The sequence below is a fragment of the Antechinus flavipes genome, chromosome 6 (genome assembly GCF_016432865.1).
Source record: "Antechinus flavipes isolate AdamAnt ecotype Samford, QLD, Australia chromosome 6, AdamAnt_v2, whole genome shotgun sequence".
In the NCBI taxonomy this organism is placed as follows: Eukaryota; Metazoa; Chordata; class Mammalia; order Dasyuromorphia; family Dasyuridae; genus Antechinus; species Antechinus flavipes.
In genome coordinates, this window is record NC_067403.1 from 212,966,954 (window position 1) to 212,987,033 (window position 20,080).

General features: G+C 38.7%; 1 protein-coding gene across 2 annotated transcripts in view; it reads left to right on the plus strand.

Annotated features, from left to right (window-relative positions):
- Positions 1 to 20,080, plus strand: part of LOC127540362 (F-actin-monooxygenase MICAL2-like) — a 57,330-nt gene that overhangs the window by 27,499 nt on the left and 9,751 nt on the right. For both annotated transcript variants that reach the window (XM_051965018.1, XM_051965019.1), the window contains one exon: positions 19,537 to 19,636. In XM_051965018.1, coding sequence (XP_051820978.1) covers positions 19,537 to 19,636 — 100 coding nt within the window. The remainder of the gene's footprint in view (positions 1 to 19,536; positions 19,637 to 20,080) is intronic.

Genomic DNA, 20,080 nt, shown 5'->3' on the forward strand with positions numbered 1-20,080 from the left:
AATTGTCGGCAAGACTGACTTCAGATCCCCAGCCAAATGGGCCTGTGTCCTGGCCCCCTAACCGAGTTACCGCTGGGGCAATGGGCCGGTCCTCGGCGAGCTGGTGGGGAAGCTCTCCGCAAAGGCTGTTGGTAATGGGATTAGGGGATGATTAAGGCAAAGAACAAACAGGCCCCAAGACATAGAGAGGTACGGCCGGGTTGGAGCTGAGCATCCGAGCAATTTTGAAAATACTGTGTAGGCTGGCGCTCGTGAACTGACCCTCTGTGACTTCCTGCCCCCCAATCCATCTGTCTGGGTGGCTCTGAGCTAGCAAATGTGTGGGTGTAGGTACCTGCTAATATTTACAACAGATATGTCTGCTCAATAGTAATAGGGAGGGAGGGAGGAAAGGAGGAAGGGAGACAGAGAGGAGGGAGGAAAGAAAAAGAAGGAGGAAAGGAGAGATGGAGGAAAGAAGAAAGAAAGAGAAGGAGGAAGGAAGAGTGGGAGGAAGGAAGGAAGAGAAAGGGGAGAAAAAGGAAGGAAAGAAGAGAGAGGGGGAGAAAGGAAAGAAGGGAGGGAGGAAGGAAAGAAGAAAGGAAAGAATGGAGGGAGACAGGGAGGGAAGGAGGAAGGGAAGAATGGAGGCATAGAGGAAGGAGGAAGGAAGGAAGGAAAAAAAGTGAGGAAAGAAGAAAGAAAGAAGAGAGGGAAGGAGGAAGGAAGAGAGGAAGGAAGGAAGGAAAAAAAGTGAGGAAAAAAGGAAGGAAAGAAGAAAGGGAGGGAGAAAAGGAAGAAGGAAGGAAGGAAAAAAGGAAGGGATGGAGGGAGACAGGGAGGGAGGGAGAGAGAAAGGAAAGAAAGAGGAGGAAGGGAGAGATGGAGAGATGAAAGGATGGAGGGAGGAAGGGAAGGAGGAAGAAGGAAGGGATAGAGGAAGACAGGGAGGGAGAGAGGAAAGAAAGAAGAGGAAGGGAGAGATGGAGGGATGGGGGAGGGAAGGAAGGGAAGGAAGAAGGAAGGAAAGAAGGAAAAAGGGAAGAAAGAAGGAAAAAAAGAAATAAAGAAGAGAGGGAGGGAGGGAGAAAAGGCGGGGAAAGGAGGGAGAAAGGGAGAAAGGAAGGAAGGAAAGAAGGAAGGAAGGAAGGAAGGAAGGAAGGAAAGAAAGATGGAGGAAGGGAGGGATAGAAAGAGGGAGGGAGGGAGAGAAGAAGGAAGGAAGAAAAAATTTATTTTACCTGGATACAAATATCAGAGTTAGGAATAAGAAGAGAAACTTGTATTAAAACCATTGTAGGACAAAGGGTTTCAATTTACTAGTTGTATGACCTTAAGTGAGTCATTTCCCCAGCCAAGATCTCAGTTTCCTAGATTGTTAGAATCTCTCCTGTGACTCCATGTTTTCTCATGTGTCACAACTAAGCTGTAAAATGGGGATTTTGATGTCCCTTAAGGCTGTAATGAGAATCAAAATACAACCTCTATGTCCATACTTCTGTCATTCAAAAGAAGATTCGAGCACACAGTAGGTACTTCATATATTTTTATTGATTTATTAACTGGGAGTCATGGAATTATGATACTGATATAATCTGTGGAGTGCACAGAGGGAGCTCGTTGGAGTGAGAAGATCTGAACTCACATCTCATCTTTTTACCATTGACTATTTGTGTGACACTGGGCAAGAATCTCCTTGAGCCTTATTTTCCATATCTATAAAATGGAGAGAATCATCCCTGCTCTAACTTCTTCACAGGATGGTTGTGAGCATCCCATGAGAGTTAAGGCCATTAAATGTTTCTTAACTATAAAGCAAGATGTCATTATTAGTTATTATCATTGAAATTATTTTAAGGTTTAAAATATGAGTGCTGATAAATATTTGATGGATTTCTCTTCTAATAGCTCAGATTTATCTACCGGAAATGAGTATTCACAAAACAAATTTATGTCTCTTGATCGTGTTCTACTCTAGTAACCAAAGTTTCAATGTCAGTAAGTTCTAAGTAAGTGGCTACTGGGTGCTGAGAATACAAAGACAATCAAAATAGTCCTTGCCTTCAAGAAGCTTACAATCTAAAGGGGGAAAGCAGCCAAGTATTGATGAACAAGCTGTGCACATGCTATATATATAAATTAAGAGAAGGAAGATGCTAGAATTAAGAGGAGTTGGGAAAGGCCTCCCGCAGAACTTGGGATGTTATTTGGGATTTGAAGAAAGCCAAGGAAGCCAAGAAGAAGAGATGAGGAGGTAAAGTGTTATATATATTGGGGGACACTCAGATAAAATTCTGGGAGCCAAGTGATGGAAGGTCTTGTTCATGGAACAGCCAGAAGACCAGTAGCTGGATTGCAGTGTATTTGGAGCATTGAGGGGAGGGTGGACAGGGAGGGGTTGTAAGGTCTAAGAAGACTGGAAAGTTTGGGGGGATGATGGAGGCTAGGTTATAAAGGGCTTTGAATATCAGATGATTTTATAATTCTCTGTCCTTTTGAGTTAAAGCCAATATCCTTAACCTCCCAAGTTTCATGTGGTACAATAGAAAAAGCAATTTGGAGTTCAAGAACTTGGATTCAAATCCTACTTCTGCCAATTTCTGCCTGTGTAACTCTAGCAGTTAGCTTGGTGGCCCAGTGGATAGAGTACTGGACTTAAAATAAGCGATACTTGGATTCAAATCCTGCCCCAGACACTTCCTAGCTGTGTGAGCTAGGGCATATCATTTATCTTCTGTCTACCTCAGTTTCCTCATTTGTAAAATGGGGATAATAATAGTATCATAATAATAACTCTGCCTTGTAAGCTGGGTTGATAAAATGAGGTAATACCTGTTCAGCATTTTTGCAAACATTAAAGCCCTCTATAAATGCCAGCTATTATTATCATCTCCATTATTAATATTAGAAAAAATCATTTCATTTCTCTGGACCCCAGTTTACTTACCCATAAAATGAAGGGGTTGGCTCTCTAAATGTAGGATCAAACAAATAAGAAATCCCTGATGATGGCATCTGGAAACTTATCATCCTCAAAATTGCAGGAGAACCCATTTTTCTAGAACAGAGGTCATGGAGAAGGCATGTAAACTAGACTAATTAAATCTTTTTTTTTTTTTTTTGTTTGTCCTAAAGGATCTACTCCCATTAAAGCAGCATCTTAATTGCTATCCTGGCCACTCCCGTTTGAGGAAGAAAGAAAGAAAGATCAGTAGTCACTATAGATAGCATTGCATTTTCATGATAGAAACCTGATTTTTCAAAGTCTCCCCTTCCCAGGCTCCTCTGTGTAGCAGAAGGGGAGTGTCGAGTAGGGTGTAAGGGAAAGAACACCCAATCTGTTTTGCAGCTGTGCTCTGACAGCTGCCGCCATGCTCTGCCCGAATCTCATCAGCTGGAAGATTGATTCAGCTCATTCCCTTTACATCCTTAGTAATTTAATTCCTTCTGTTAAGTTTATGGGCCCTTTCTGTGGGAATTGGTCTGGGCGGAGGCAGAGATGCAGCTGAAGCAAAGGGATCTGCGGGGTGAGATGGCCTCGCTGGCCCTCCGAATGCAAGGTTGCCAAGCAGGCGGGAGAATTAATATAGTCTAACTTATAATAACATTTGGGACATAACAATGCTCTTCTGTGGTTTCATATTCTATTCAGACCCTGACAAAAAGGTACCCTGTTGCTTAATGAATGACCAATGCTTATTAGGTTAAGTTGTATTTGAGTCTGCCTGTGCTTATCCAGTTCAAGTGATTTAATAGGTATTATTTAATAGGTATTATTAGGATAATTAGAAAATGATCACAGTTAAGCAATAATATTGAGCTAGGAAGGCTGTGAATAACCGAATTTAGAACTAGCCCTGCGAACACTAGTCCTCAGTGACAGTTATGCAACTGGCCTCTAATAATGATGGGCACTGGGCCTGAAAAGACCCTTTGTTCGTGGGAGTTATTCATCAGCCGCCGGCACTGAATTGGAAAGGGCCCTGCGTGGGCACAAAACAAAATGCTGAGGAGCAAAATGAGGCTTTGATGATCTCCTAATTGTAGCAACAACAATTCCGGCTTTCTCTTTTCTAACTGTCAGAAATCATCTCGCAGTCCCAGGAATGATTTTTCCCTTCTTTGTCAAGGGAAGCGACCCACCCCCACCCCAGAGCCCACCCCAGACACAGCTGCAGGGAGCTTTTAGCAAAGCATGGGTGGGTTTTTTTTTTTTTTGTCAAAGTACTTAGGGGTGGCTTATAGGACAGGCTGCCTATGTTTGGAATCAGGGCTTTAGATGAGGGGTCCCCAGGTAACAGGAAAAAGATCTGTGAGCTCATGCAAGGATTATTTTTATTTATTTAATTCTGGCTTTTCGTTGCAAATAGTTTATTTATTATTATTGCTATTGTTATAAAGTGTAGTTATTATATATTATTATTATAGTTACGACTATCTTATACAACTATATAGTTATTAACTGTAGTTATTATATAGTATTATTATAGTTACAACTATAGTTACAACTATATTGTTATGAACTGTAGTTATATATTATTATAATTACAACTATATTATTCAACTATACAGTTACAACTATATTGTTATGAACTGTAGTTATTCTATATTATTATTATAGTTACAACTGTTATCTTATAAAACTATATTGTTATGAACCATAGTTATTATATATTATTATTATAGTTACAACTATATTATACAACTATACAGTTACAACTATATTGTTATTAACTGTAGTTATTATATATCATTATTATAGTTGCAACTATAATATGCAACATATAGTTACAACTATATTATTAACTAATTATTATGTATTATTATAGTTACAACTATATTATACAACTATACAGTTACAACTATATTGTTATTAACTGTAGTTATTATATATTATTATTATTATAATTACAACTATATTATTAACTATAGCGACCCTTATAATACTGGATTTCCCATTTAAGGACCTTAGCGTGTCTACCGAAAGTGCTGCTTTCCCAAAACTTACAGACTACAACATGGCAATGTATTATTTATCCAGCAAGGGAGTGCAATATCTGAGCTGTCCACCCGTGGTGCTCTAGTGGAATTATCAGCTAAGTGATGTGTTCAGTTTCTCTAAGAAGTAATGAGAGTTTTTCTTTTTATTTCCCTAAGTAGCACAGTGGAGATTCAGTGGGGTTTAGAATTAGGAAGACCCGAGTTCAAATGTAGACTGGGACACTTATTAGCTACGTGGTCCCGGACCAGTCACTTAATCTTGTTTGCCTTAGCTCCTCTGTAAAACGAGCTGGAAAAAGAAATGGAAAACCACTCCAGTAACTTTACCAAGAAAACCCCAAATGAGGTCAGGAAGAGTCAGAGTGACTTAAAAACAACAGCATTTCTCTGGAACATATTGTTGGTTTTTGTCCTTTGTTCCCGAAAAGGACCATGACATCAGGGAGGTGATGCCATGAGATGCAAGTGAACAGGATTTGAGGGAGGTAGGGCTGGGCAAGATCACCTGTCTCACTTTCCCCCCCAGAGCCAGGTGGGTCCCCGGGCTAGATTTAAATGTTTGTTGACTGACTAAGCCTGCTGGCCACCAGAGGGTGCTCATAGGCTGCTTTCCCCCAAATTTGGGCTAATCTTTCCTAAACAGGTCTGAAATTAATATAGGAGATGAAATGGAATCTTGCTTAAAAATATTAAAATGCAAATTCTGCTATCTGGACCTAACTCAAAACCCCCCACTTTACATTGATTTCCCTCTCTCAGTTCTTGCTCCATTGCCTTACAAAATTCAGTCTGACCTTGCACACTAAGGTAGTATCATACATAGAATAAAATGAAAAGGAAATAGATCAAACAATTTTGAATGGAAGTGTCTGCCTCTATTCCTCCTCCAGTTGCCTTCACAGAGACTTGAGGAGCTGCTCTGAATGTAGTCAGGACCTGAATTCAAAGCCATTCTCACATTTATTAGCTTTGTGGCTCTAAACAAGTCACTTAACCCCTTCCATCAGATTTGAATTCAGATCTTCCCGATCCCAGGGCCAGCTCTTTGGCTACCGGCTACCTTTTTACTCATTGTTTAATGAATGTTGAACTGAGTCTAGGGAAGTGGGGACCCCATGTTACTTGGCCTGGTTAGTCCCCACCTGCAGAATTTTGTTCATTTCTGGATGCCATATTTTTGAGATGAGATACTGACAAATTAAAAAATATTTAGACAAGGCCAACCAAGATGATAAAGTGGCTAGAATTCAAGTCAGATGAAGAGCAGGTGAGGGCAGTGAAGATGTCTAGCTGCATGATTGAAAACTTAGGAGGGACACGAGAATAGTTTACAAGTATTTTAAGTGCTGCCATATGGAAGAGGGATTAGACTTGTTCTGCATGGTCCCAGATGGCACATTCAGGAGCAATAGGTGAAAGTGACAGGGACTCAGATTTCAATTTATTATAGGAAAGAACTCTCTAACAATTCAAGCTGTGTAAGAATCAAAAGGGTTGATGTTCAAAACTGAGAGTTCCTAGTCATGGGGAAGTGTTTAAAGAAGAGCTTGGATGAGTCATTTATTCATTTGTTCATTCATGCATCAGAAAAGCTCTAAATTCAAATCCAACCTCAGACAATGTATATAGCTATGTGATCCTGAACAAATTGAGAGATTTTGGGGCTAAGTGCTAATGTTCTATCAGGGAAGCTATGACGGGAATGGGAGGGTATTGAACCAAGAGCCTGCTGCAACTCCTTCTAACCCCAAAGTTTGGTAATTTTGTGATCTTTATTTCCTTGTATTTTTAATATTTTTAAAAATTGTGAACTTAAGCATCAACAAACTTGAGAATCTAAATATACAAAGAATAGAAAAGAGAATTGTCTATGAAATTCTGAACTGCTTTCTGTTTCACACTTTAAAAAAAATATTATTAATTTGATCACATAGTAACAAAACTATTCTGCTTACTTGTGTCCCCTTCAAAATTTCCTTCTGTTCTCCTCTAGGTTTTTCCAAAATATCTCACTAAAGTCATTCCCTATCTTTCCTTTGCTTTGTAAAGTACATTGGAAACCTGAAAGCACAATATAAATGTTAGCAATTATCATTAATTCTTAAAGTGATTGATCAGGTTTCTTTTCAAAACTCTTTGGTTTTCAGTATTCTCATTTCTTCTGATCATCATGGGGACATGATCTTCATTTTTCACTAATCAGTTTTTAACCCTTGTAGCTTTTGATTGTGTCTCAAACCAAAGAGAATGGTTAATCTGCCTTTAATTAGGAGAATGTGCTCTAGTGAGAGTAGAATGAATCCAAGATATGAAGTTGGAGAGCCATGTGTTCAAATCTTGCCCTTGATACTTATCTTTTGGGAACATAGGCAGCTCTCTGAACCTCAGTTTTCAGAGCTGTTGTGAAGTTCTAATAAGAATATTGTATATAAAGGGCTTTATAGGCTTTATGGGAGGGTCAATTGTATTCCTGATGTGTTGGCAAAGTTTGCTAAACACATCTAAAACCTCAGTCTGTGAGTATGTGGATCCAGAATGTTTCTAATAGGTATCATAACTACTACAGCTATATGTTCCTATATCTCTAAACCATTGAAGCCAAGTTCAAATAAAAGGGGCCATTAAATCATATATAAAGCTCTCCAAAAGCCACATATTGACATAGAAAACGACACACTAACATGATGTATATTCTATTGTATTTATTTATTTTGTTAAATGTTTCCCAATGACATTTTAATCTAGGGCAGGTTATACTTAGTAGTAGTAAGTAAAATGTAGCCTCATTTGACCCCTCTGCTCTGAATTACCCGTATTTGCTTTGACTGGCAATGGCACAAGTATAACATATTAGTTGCTCAGTCAATAACTGTTCTATGGTGTAAAATGTGTTGGATTTATAGCCAGAGGATCTGAGTTCAAACCTCAACAATGTCCTATAAATTCTTGGAGAGTAGAGATTTTTTCATTCTTTGTATTTTTATTCTGAATAAAATAATATGTATAATGTATGAAATAATGTAAAAATGTATTCCAGCACACTGTCAGATACATAGTAGGCACCTTAAACTACTTGTTAATTTATTTTTTCATTTCAACCTGTTTGATCCTGGTCATATCATTTTTTTAAATGTCTTCAGGCCTCGTTCCCCATCTGTAAAATGAAAAGGTTGAAGTGGATAGATTAAAAAATCCCTTCCGGTTCAAAATCCATAATAAGTGTTTCTTGATTGGCTGTTATACCTGTGCTAAGAACTGTGGGGAATGTGACCTCTACCCTCAGGGGTCTTAAGATCTAGTCAGTCTAGTCAGAGGGGACTAGTACTCTAGTAATTCAAGATTGCCAAATAAGGCAAATAAGATATTGACTTATATCATAATGATATACACAATGAAGTCCTGAATTTGGAGGGTGAGAGACGCAGGAAGACCTACAGAGAGAGCAAGAGGAGACAAAGATGAGTAAAAGAGAGATGGGAAGGAGAAAGATAGGAGGTAGGAAGGGAGGGAGACAGAGACACAGTGAGATATCTTTGAAGTCTAGAGAAGTCAGTAAAGTCTTCATGAAAGAAGTAAGAAGTAAGAATTATACCTTGAAGGATTTGAATAGATGGAAAAAAGAGATGAAGACATTTTAGGAAAGAGGCATAAAATTAAGATCAACAATAAACTATTTATGTTTCCAGACCACCTAGAATTTCAGTATAAATATGTGTATGTCATTTCATACCTCATCTTATGTTTGTAAAGTCTGAAACATGTTTGTTTGCTAAGTGATTCAATGCATAGAGCACTAAACTTGTATCAGGAAGGCCTGAGTTCAAATCCTGCCTTAGACACATACCAGCTCTGTGGTCCTGGGCAAATGTCTTTACCTCTATCTGCCTCTATTTCCTGATCTGTAAAATAGGAATAACTCCCTACCTCACAGGGCTTGTTGTGAAGATAAAATGGAATAATACTGGTAAAACTCTGCAAATCTCAAAGATCTACATTATTATTATTTTAGGTCAAAAAATGTCAACTATAGAAGTATAGAATGGGGAAGTGGAGTGTAAAAGAGCTTTAGGAATTAAGGAAAACTACTCACACAATATTAAATCAACAATATGACACAGCAGCCAAGAAAAGCTAAAAATTTTAGACTGAATTAACAGAAGTCCAACATATAGGCTATTTTGTGAAGTCACAGGAAATAAAGGAAGGTTTCTGACATATTATTTAAACCCTCTGTGGCAGAGGATATAGACAATAGCCACAAAGGATGGGTGGGCAAACAAATATGAGTTGTGAGCTGTAGTCCAGAAAGTATTTCCAAATCAGTGAAATCACAAATCTGTTTAAGTGTACAGACTAAAGAAAAAGACAGTCTGGCTATTGTCAGGCAGGTCAAACTATAACATATAATGTCATTGAAGCACCAAAGGGTGCTGACCCGTGTTCACTGGAGTGTCGCACATCTGCCATAGTAGTTTTCATATGTCCCTTAGCAGAAATACTAGATTAGTGCTATATTTTCTAGAATTATGGGAGAGTCATCCATCTTTTATATTTCATTTATTCATATATTCTGTCTGAATCATTCTCAAAGGATATGGGTTGGTAGAAGTAGCCAGCCAAAATTAGCTTTGAGCCCTTACCCCACTGGTGAAGCTTTGCTTCCTTAGAATATGTTGAATTCTAGTGAACACTAGCTTTATGACTGTGACTTAATGGATTTGGTTTTCCATCACAACAAATAGGCTTGATTTTTCATCTTAGTATAGAATTGATAAAGTCAATATTCAATTACAATGTATAATAAAACAATAAAGCATCTACCACGCAGCTCTGAGCCCAGTATTCTAAATCTGGGGAGTCATCCCCAGAATAAAAAGCTACTTTGACTCAAGAGTTCTAGGAACTGTATAATTTGAGTCCAAGTCCCTTGTTATCATTTTTTTTGAGTGGGCAAAGGAGTTGCCTGCTCCCTTATTGACTAAATATATGAAAAGACAGCAAAAATTTTGGAGGAGCTTTCAACTCGGGACTTGGAGTGTGGAAATGACCTTAGAATCTGGGTGGGTTTTTAATCTAAGCTCATCCTAGGGCATAGAAACTCATTTGACTGATTGGTCTTTGGTTGGGACCACAGCTCATCATTTTTTTTTTTTACTATTATGCTAACCCCTGTTGCCCAGAATCCCTTGCTTTTGCCACTGAGGAGAGGGGCAACTACAGAATGAGAGTAACTGCCCTGATTGCTAGGGGACATAACAGATAGAAGAAAAGGTTTAAGTTCAAATCTTACTATAAACATTTACTAGTTGTATGACCATGGGCAACTCAGCCTCTCTCAACTTTTTTCTCTCACCTGTAATATTCAAGATCTGAGGCTCTGCTGGCCCTAGAACCTCCCATGGTCAAGAGAAGGACATTTGAGTAAGAAAATCTTAGAGAAAAATCTGTTAGATTATTACAATCTTTATTTAAGTGCTATATTGGAATAGATTTTTTATTCAGTGATGTACTATACCTGGAAACTCTCTCAGAGTGTGAAATGTCAGACCATGTGTCCCATGGTGACTATAACATTATATTTTGATATTTTATATCAACATCTATAAAAATCTTTCAAAATGCCTCTTGCAGCTATCACGTTTTTAATTTTGTCTTTAGGCTTTAGCCAGGCAAATGTTGAGTACAGAGCTGGGAGTTGGGTCAAATCCCTCTAGGTAAATGGCAGTGTCGGTCTATAATTGCATTTTCACAACTTGATTTATGTTATTCTCTGTATTGGGGACTGAGTAGGAGTAAAAGAATGCTTTTCTATTCCCATTGATATTTAAGCATATTAATATAAAGAGAGGGGATATTTAATAAACGATGCTGCATTTCTACTACTGAAAGACCTAATGAGTTTTTAATGGTTCTACACCTAGAGTTTCACATAAATCTATCTCAAATGTCTGTGTTGTAGGTGAGCTTGATAGGACTTCCTGAGTACACAAGTTGTAGTTGTATTATAGTGATAACAACAATCTCCAAAATAATATTGTAGTACAAAGAGCTGGTAAATCTTGACTGTTGTCAATTCACACATCTGTCCCACACCCCTTGGCCATGACTCCTTTCAGAATTTCCAATTAGAGAAGGTGTCCATGTCAGCCATCTTTTTATTTCTTATCCGGCTACATTCTGAATTTCTCCAGTAAGCCCCTTCCCCAAATTAGGTATCTTCCTCTTCCTCTCTTCCTTTAGTTTCCTTTCACATATTACCTTCTCCTTTAGAATGTAAGCATCTTGAGGACAGGGAACAATCATTGGTATTTGTATTCTCCGTGCTTAGCATAGTTCCTGAAATATACTGAATATTAAATAAATTTTTGTTGACTGGTTGTCTGACTGTTGTGTATAATAACACACTGTGACTTTTGATAGCTTAAAACTCATAGTAACATGTATATATCAACCTATAAAAGCTTATCTCCAAACACATATGCAGGGAAACAATTTTGAAAATATGTATTGAATTGCTTTCCTTTGTGGCAAAGATAGAAGGCTATGGGTATTGAGGATTATATTTACAATTAGACTATTTAGGGAGTTGTTTGGTTTTGTTGACCTGCCTTCCCCCCCTCAGTTTCTTTTTAAATCTCTGCTACAAGGAGAGGCTTATTGAGGCAAGAAGATGGCATTTCTTTAAAAAAAAAAAGAACATAATGTAAAAACAATAGTCATCAATAAAAAATACAGAATATGTGTTGACTTTAGTCAAATAATCAATTGCATGTAATTAATATCTGACTTTTAAAAATTCTATTAATTTAGCCTTTTTTTTAATACCATAGCATGGTGGTTGGCCATTTCCTTCCCCAGCTCATTTTACGGATGAGGAAACTGAGGCAAACCGGTCACACAGCTAGTGTCTGAGATTGGATTTGAACTTAGGAAGATGACTCTAGGCTCTGCACTCTGTACTATGGTCCTACCTAAGAAGTTGAAATTCCAGTCTATTTTAAGAAACAATTGTTAAGTGCCTATTATGATCAGAGCATTATGCTCTCCAAATAAATGGGATATGGCTAGATAGTTAAAGTAGAGGATCAGAGGAATAATCACATCATAACTAGCATTTACATAATTCTTTGGCCTTGCAAAGCTTTACAAAATACCTTTTATCCTTCCCATAACCTTGGGAAGTAGCTGTTATTATTTCCCCCATTTTATAGATGAGTACACTGAGTCAGACAGAGATTGCCCCAATTGACGTTCCTGGAATGACTCTGAGCTAAGATTTGAACTCAGGTCTTCCTGAAAGTAGATTCTGTGCTCTATCCACTAGGCTACCTAGTTGCTTCATATTTCCTAGCAATCTAGTAATAGCAAGGCAATAGATAGGAAAGAGTGTCAGAAAACTAATTTCCTTCTTTGAACCTCACTCTTCACATTTGTGAAGTAAATGGGTATCTTGGGTTGAATGGTTTCTAACACCCTACACAAAGAGCATCTGATTCTGAGGTTAGTATTGATCTAAATTATGATTGAGAGCATGGAGTCTTCTGTTTTAGTTTCCTCATCTGTAAAATGAATATAATAATGGTACCTGCCTCCCTGACTTACTGTGAAAATCAAATGAGATAATATAAGCAAAGGGCTTTGTACATTTTAAATTCTAGTTATAATTAAAATTTTTGTTATTATTTTGTGATTTGGGACATATCAATCTCCCTGCACCTCAGTTTCTTTATATGTAAAATAGGTGACCTCTAAGATCCCTATCAGCTCTAAATCTCCACTCTGATGATAAGACAAAGGTCAGTATGGTCAGAAAAGTGAGCAGTCCACCCCAGTAGAGGATGCTGAGTGTCTGAGACCCACCATATCCAGGCAGCAAGACCACTAGATCCACTTTTGGACCATCAAAGAGCTTTAACCTATAAGAGGCAGGATTCTTGTAGGATAATGTCTTCATACATATTGGAAGGGACGGCACAGGAGAAAGCTCCTATGCCTTCCAACTCAATTTCAAAGGGAACAGTTATTTAGATTCCAGGTTCCAACCTTTTCTTGCTTAGAGTAAACCATAAGGTCATGGGATTTGGTGCAGGAAGGGACCCTAGAGTCCATCCAGTCTAACACCTCCATTTAAAAGGTAGGAGAATGGTGGCTCACCAAAATGATGTATCCCAAGGTGGGATTTGAAGTTGGTGGTCTTGGGTTCAATCTAATACCCTTCCTCCCTTTCTTCCAAGAAATAGGCAAGAGGACCAACTGTTATACCAATTACCCAGCATCTTATAAACCAAAATAAAAAGGATGTTTGATGAAATTTCTCATTTTTCACATTGTACTATTGTTTTAAAAAAGGAAAAGGAAAGGAAAAATCATCAACCATAGACTCGAAGTAATGGAATCATGAGCAATGCACCAGAATTGAGCTCATAAAGGCCAAACCAGGGCAGACCAGCTGAATTGCTCGGGGTAAGAGGAGGAGGGCTAGAAGAGGAATAATCACTCTGGCTTCATAGGGAAAGAGAATGGAACCTCTCCATGTAATGAAGCTACAGAACCATAAAAAAACTGGGCACTGTGGCTCAGCAATTGAAGGCAAATCGCCTTGGCGGTGAGCCACATGGGCAGAGTCCCTCACCAAAGGGCCACAGACAAAAGGCAAGGTGATGGGATACTCAGCCCATCTCGGGGAGATGTACCACTGAGAATTAGGGCAGCTATTACTTTGATATCTCTCCTGGTCATTAGTGAAGATGTTAAGAGTACATTAAGAAAATTACATCTGATACAAAATTAGGACTTGCTGCAGATGCTGAGTGAGGTGGAAAATAATACCTGATGAACCGGGCTGAGGTGAAGGAGAGGCGGCAATAGAAGCTCCCACTTGGAAAGCCAGGAGCCAGTGTGCGGGAGGAAGAGTGGGCACTGATGCATAAAAGGAAGAAAACCTTTTATGTCCAACAATGGCTTTAATCAAAGTGGGCCCTCACCAGTGCTTCCCTCTGACCTCCTTCAGTGGGACTGCATTTAAATTCATCGGTAAATGAGGAGCTGTTGTCTGTTAAGTTTTGCCAGATGAATTGACTTGGCAGATCTGATCCCTGTGCCTGAAATGTGAGGGGCTGCCTCCTGTAACTGCTCAGTTGCTAGGGCCCTGTTCCTGCTCCCCAGAATTATTTTCCAGATAGGTGTTTTCCCCTCTTAATTGAAGTCATGTAAAATTTCCTTGAAGATAGGATAGATTAAAAAATTTTTTTTCAAGTTTCAGATTTTCTGTTAGGAACTAGAAATACAAAGACTTTTTTTTTTGTCTTTGTATTTCTAGTTCCTAACAGAAAATCTGAAATTAAAAAAAAATTAATTAGAACTGTGATTTCACTGGGATAGGGAACTCCTGGTTGGGACAGCTACATGGCACAGTTGGATGGAGCAAAATTCTTTTTTTTTTTTTTCAGGTTGGAAGTATTTTAATTGAACAAATGTCATTCTTCAACATGGAGAACTACAAATGAGTTTTAGTAAAATACATTTATAATTTCATTTAAAGATCTGCAAAGGGTTTATATGCATTTATACATTTTGGTACATTATTTTTACTATTACCTTATTATTATCTACTATAATTATGTATATATTATATACATTATCTCATTAGATCTTTACAATCCTTGTAGGAAGGTAATAGGTTTTATTCCCAACATACAAATGAAGAAACTAAGGTTAATAAGTGTTTTGGTCAAACAACATCATAGATGGGATGTGAACCCATATTTTCTTGTCTCTAAACCTTGCTCTTTATCTGCTAATCAATGCTGTCTGCCTTACTACATTTTGGAGATAAATAAGAAAGTATTAGACAAAAATTTTCTGATACTAAATGTCATTTTTTATCATAGATTTTTATTTATAAAACATATGCACAGGTAATTTTTCAACATTGACCCTTGCAAAACCTGTGTTCCATCTTTTCCCCTTCTTTCTCCCCTCCCCCCACTCTCCCCTGGATGGCAAATAATCCACCTGTTGTTAAATATGTTAAAATATATGTACTAAATGTTATTTTAAAGAATATTTCCATGGTACCTCAGAAAGCACTAAGAATTCTAACTGAAGCTTTAAGCACTGTTATCCCAAGGTACCTTGAAGACATTGTAAAAAGATTTGATGTATAGGAGGGATGAGTTAAATTAATAAGAGCTCTTATTCTTGCAACCAGACAATTAGAATCTTAATATGTCTGTGAAGTATAGCTCAAGCAACCTTCTTCTGTTTTTCTCTAGGTACTTCTTACAATGATGCTTGTTAGTAAAAATAATAAATAATAATGTCTGAAAGCCTCTATAGAAGAACTGTCCTTTCATTCTACTCAAGGGATATGTTGATATATATCTTATTACATGCTGTAGAGCAGAAATTCTTAAACTTTCCCATTTGTGATCCTTTTTCACCTGAGAAATTTTTATATCACCCTAGGCATATAAAACAGATATAGAAATCAAACATTTACTGACAATAAATCTTAATATTGCAACCTCCATATTCAGTTACTATACCCTATATAGGATCTCAAACTATAGTTTAAAAAGCTGGGGAGAAATAATATCAGTGTGTGGAAAGAAGAGTGGGTACTTGAATTCAAATCCAGCCCCAGTCATTTATTAGTCATTTGTATGACTCTGGGCTAGTCATTTAATCCAGTTTGCCTCAATTTCTTCATCTGTAAAAAGAGCTGGAGAAGGAAATGAGAAACGACTCTAATGTTTCCACCAAGAAAATCGTAGAGGAGATCACAAAGAGTTAGCCATCATAGAGATGACTGAACAGTGACCATGATAGCAACAACTCCCTGGTGTGGAAATGTGCTCAATCAATGCAGATCAGTACCTGTTCTACAAGTAGTTTTAGAGATTAACTAGAGGTACCACCAATCTGTGTCTGAGGCAGGACTTGAACCCAGATCTTTGTGATCCTAATGCAAATTTTCTTTCCACTTTCCCCCAATCCTTGGTGCTCAGAACATCAGGCATTTAGTCAATTTAGTAATGCTTATTGAATTGAATTGTGGAAAGTGGAAACATCTTCCTTTGAGGAGCAGATTAACTTTATTTCTGCAGCGATGCTGAGAAATTCAGTGTCCAAGCAGGATGCTTCAATGAACATTGACAGACATTGGGTAGCCCAGAGCTTGGGATCCAAGTCTATAACTGACCAGTACATTATCAGACAGGCCATCCTGCAAAATAATAGAATTTGAGTTTGAAAGTATTCCAGAAATTCTCAAAGTCACCTCCCACCTGAAACAAAATCTCTGACAAAAATAAGAATGACACCCATTTCCATAACCTCTTAAGGTTTTCAAAGAGATTTACAAATATGATCTCCTTTGAGCCCCTCAATAACCATGGGAAATGAGTGCTATTATTATTCCCATTTTATAGATGAGCAAACTGAGGCAGACATAGCTGAAGTGTCTTACTCAGCCAGGTTCACACAGCTCATAACAGTTTAAGGTTGACTTGAACTCAAGTTTCCTGGTTCCAGACTCAGCACTTTAACCAGCATAACCTAGCTGCCTCCATAAAACATTGCTATGTTCTGCATTAAGTGGCTACTTAAAAAATGCTTATTAGGGGCAGCTAGGTGGTGCAGTAGATAGAGCACGAGCCCTGAAGTCAGGAGGACCTGAGTTCAAATCTAGTCTCAGACACTTAATACTTCCTAGCTGTGTGACCCTGGGCAAGTCACTTAACCCCAACTGCCTCAGCATAGATAGATAGATAAATGCTTATTGATGGATTTCTGACAAGTGTTTATAGAGTAGTTGAAGACATCCATAATGGGAAACTTACTACCTCTAAAGACAAGCCATCCATCCTAGTACCCCATAACACTGATATTTTCCTTCTGTTGAGTATCTCCCATTTATCCCTTTCATATCTTGTTTGTACATAGTTATGCACATATTGTCTCTCCCCATTAGACTTATCTCTTTGAGAGCCTGAATCAGATATTCATTTGTTCGTCTGTTTATTATTACTTTGCTTTTCTTGCATCCCCAGCACTTAGCTCAATGCCTGGCAGACAGACATTTAATTAATATCTATTAACTGAATGACAGCTCTATTTGTTGAAAAGTTCATCCGAATATTAAGCTGGAATCTGGATTTTTGTAACTTGAACCAGCAGCAGTGACATGAAGGGTCATGAAGGAGAAAATGAAATGCCTGCTTAGAAAGGCTAAAAGAATTATCTGCCTGCCAGGAATCCCCCATGATTAATTGAGGTATATGATTAATGATAGTATGTGATTAATTACCAGATGAAGGGTATAGACCATAAGTGATTGAGTAATTGTTCAAAAAGCTACAGATGAGCAAGTAATTGGAACAAGACATGTTCTGTTGGTTTATATTATTGTAAGGAATGAAATAGAGACTAATGCGTAATTATATAACAGATGAATAGTGGAATGCAAATAATTGCATCCAATTCAGCAAACACTAGGCACCTATTTTGTCTAAGCGGCCTGTTATATTCCTGGGAATACATAGACAAAAATGAAACAGCCCCTGATCTCACGGAGTTTCTGGTCTACTGAGTGGGTAGAATATAGATAGGGAAATACAAGGTGGAGGGGATAGGAGAGTAGTCCTGAAGTCAGGAGGACCTGAGTTCAAATCTAATCTCAGACACTTAACACTTCCAGGAAGGAAGGAAGGAAGGAAGGAAGAAAGGAAAGAAAGAAGGAAGGAAGGAGTACCTAACAACAAATGGATTTCATTGTTACTTTTCTGAAACATGCTGGTAGGTCAGTTTTAGAAGCACAAAAATGATTGAGTGCCAGACTTCATTTCGGGGAAAAAATGTTTGAATCTTGCCTTTGTGTTGCTTGCTAACTGGGCGACTCTGGACAAGTCATCCCCTGACTTCAGTCTATTCATCTGTAAAATTGCAGGGCGGGGAACTCTATGACATCTAAGGTCCTTTTCAGCTCTAAATCTATAATCCTAAGCACATGAAAATATAAGAAAGAAGAAATTGTTAGTAAGAATATGCTTAAGAATGGCACTTGAGTCCCACTATTCAGTTTCATTTTTCAATCTACACAACTCTAGTCCCTTTCATTTAAAGTATAAATCTGAATATTGATGCTGCCCACCCACCCTATAACTGCACTAAAGTTTTCTTGAAACTTGGAAGAGTTGCTTGCACTTTTAAAACCTACCAGATTGTTTCAGAAAGGTAACAATGAAACCCAAACGCACTTAGCCTTTGTTTCCCCATCTGTAAAGTAGAGATAATATTTTTTTCATATAATCATTTTTTAAAAATAACATGTTGATAAAAGGCATTATAATAAAGATTTATTTTTAAGAAATAAAAAATAATCAGTTTTTGTTGTTGTTGTTGTTGTTGTTGTTAAAAGGAGGATGATATTAAGAGTTCCTACCTCATAGTCTTGTTGTAAGGATCAAGTAAAATAGTAAAGGACCAAATAAAATCAGCTAATAGGAGCCAAAAGGGACTGATATACTCGCATTTAGGTGACACTTTTATCAAGTAAAATAGTCAAGGACTAAATAAAATCAACAAATTAGAGCCAAAAGGGACTGATAAGAATAGCTCGCATTAGGCTGACACTTTTATCAAGTAAAGGACTAAATAAAATCAACAAATTAGAGCCAAAATGGAGTGATAAGAATAGCTAGCATTTATGAGACTTAAAAATGTGTAAAGTATCTCATAGTCATCCTATTTTATCCTCATGTAATATAATCTATCCCATTTTTCCTCCCCCCTTTCTTCTTCTCTCAGTACAACCCTTTTCCCCACCCCTAATTTCTTTTTGGTATCCTCACATTAAAATCAACTCATATCTACACCCTCTGTCTATGTATATATCTTATTTTATCCTCACAACCACCCTGGGAAGTAGTGATTATTATTATACTCATTTGACAGATGGGGAAACTGAGTCACAGAGTGACTTGCTCAGGATCACAGAGTTGATAAGTATTTAAAGCTTCCCTTAAATCTAGCATACATTCATGTCAAGATATCACCCTTGTGATGTCTTTGAGAACTCAGAATGAACAATAACACCCACAGGAGTGTCCAGGAGTGATAGAACGGATCAGAGCGTACGGGTCAGCAACTGGCAGAGCGAGGGTGCGATCCCAGGCTCCCTGCCTCCAGTGCAGCGCCCTGTAAGAGAGGCACAGTTCCTGTTTGCCTGGAGCAGAGTCAGTCTCGGGCGCGGAGCACTCTGAGAGTCTCCCGGTCGCCCTGTGCTGTCCTGTGTCCAAATGAGAACCCAGTGCAGGTCTCCATCCCCGCCTTGAATATGCCCCCTGACCAAAATTCCCAAGGCGCTTGGAGAGTGTGCACAGGTGCACTCTATTTGTCCTGCCCGCAGGCTCCCGTATCAACAGCGCGCCCAGGCCCGCTCCCCGGCGAGGGTTTATTGAGGCAAACATGGCCAGGTTGGGGCGGCCCCGGGGCCGTGTGAGCGCAGGGCGCCGAGCTCCAATAGAACGCATTTCTGCTTTATTTCTTAAACAGATTCAGGCGCACAGGATGAGGCACGGCTCCTGCATGAATGGTTTAAGCTGGTCCTGGAGAAGAATAAATTAATGCGATATGAATCCGAGCTCTTGATCATGTAAGTAAAGAAACACAGACAACACTAAGACCCAGGCAGGCGGCGGGAAGCGGGGAGGGCAGCCGCCCCTCCGCTCCGGGCCTCTGTTTTCCCTCCCGATGCATGTACAGCCCTGATTGAGGCAAATTGCCACTTTATGTCTTGCATATCGTCTGCCTATTAGTGAGGAGACTCTCCTGTTGTCCATTCCCGGCACTGAGGCGGCAGTGGGCAGATTGTGCACAGTTAGAATAGAGACGGAATAGCGGCCTTTCTGAAGGGTGCCTGGCGCCTGGGAGAGGGAGACCCGAGTTTGAATTGTTGGGTGCCCCATGTGGGGTCCTCCCGGGTTCTAAGCCCCCTGGCCATCAGAGAAAGGGGATGGTAAAGGCTTCCGTGGCCACCTGCAGGCTCTTGTCCGGCTGCCATCTTTCATGGACCTTCTCTCCTTTTATGTTTATATCA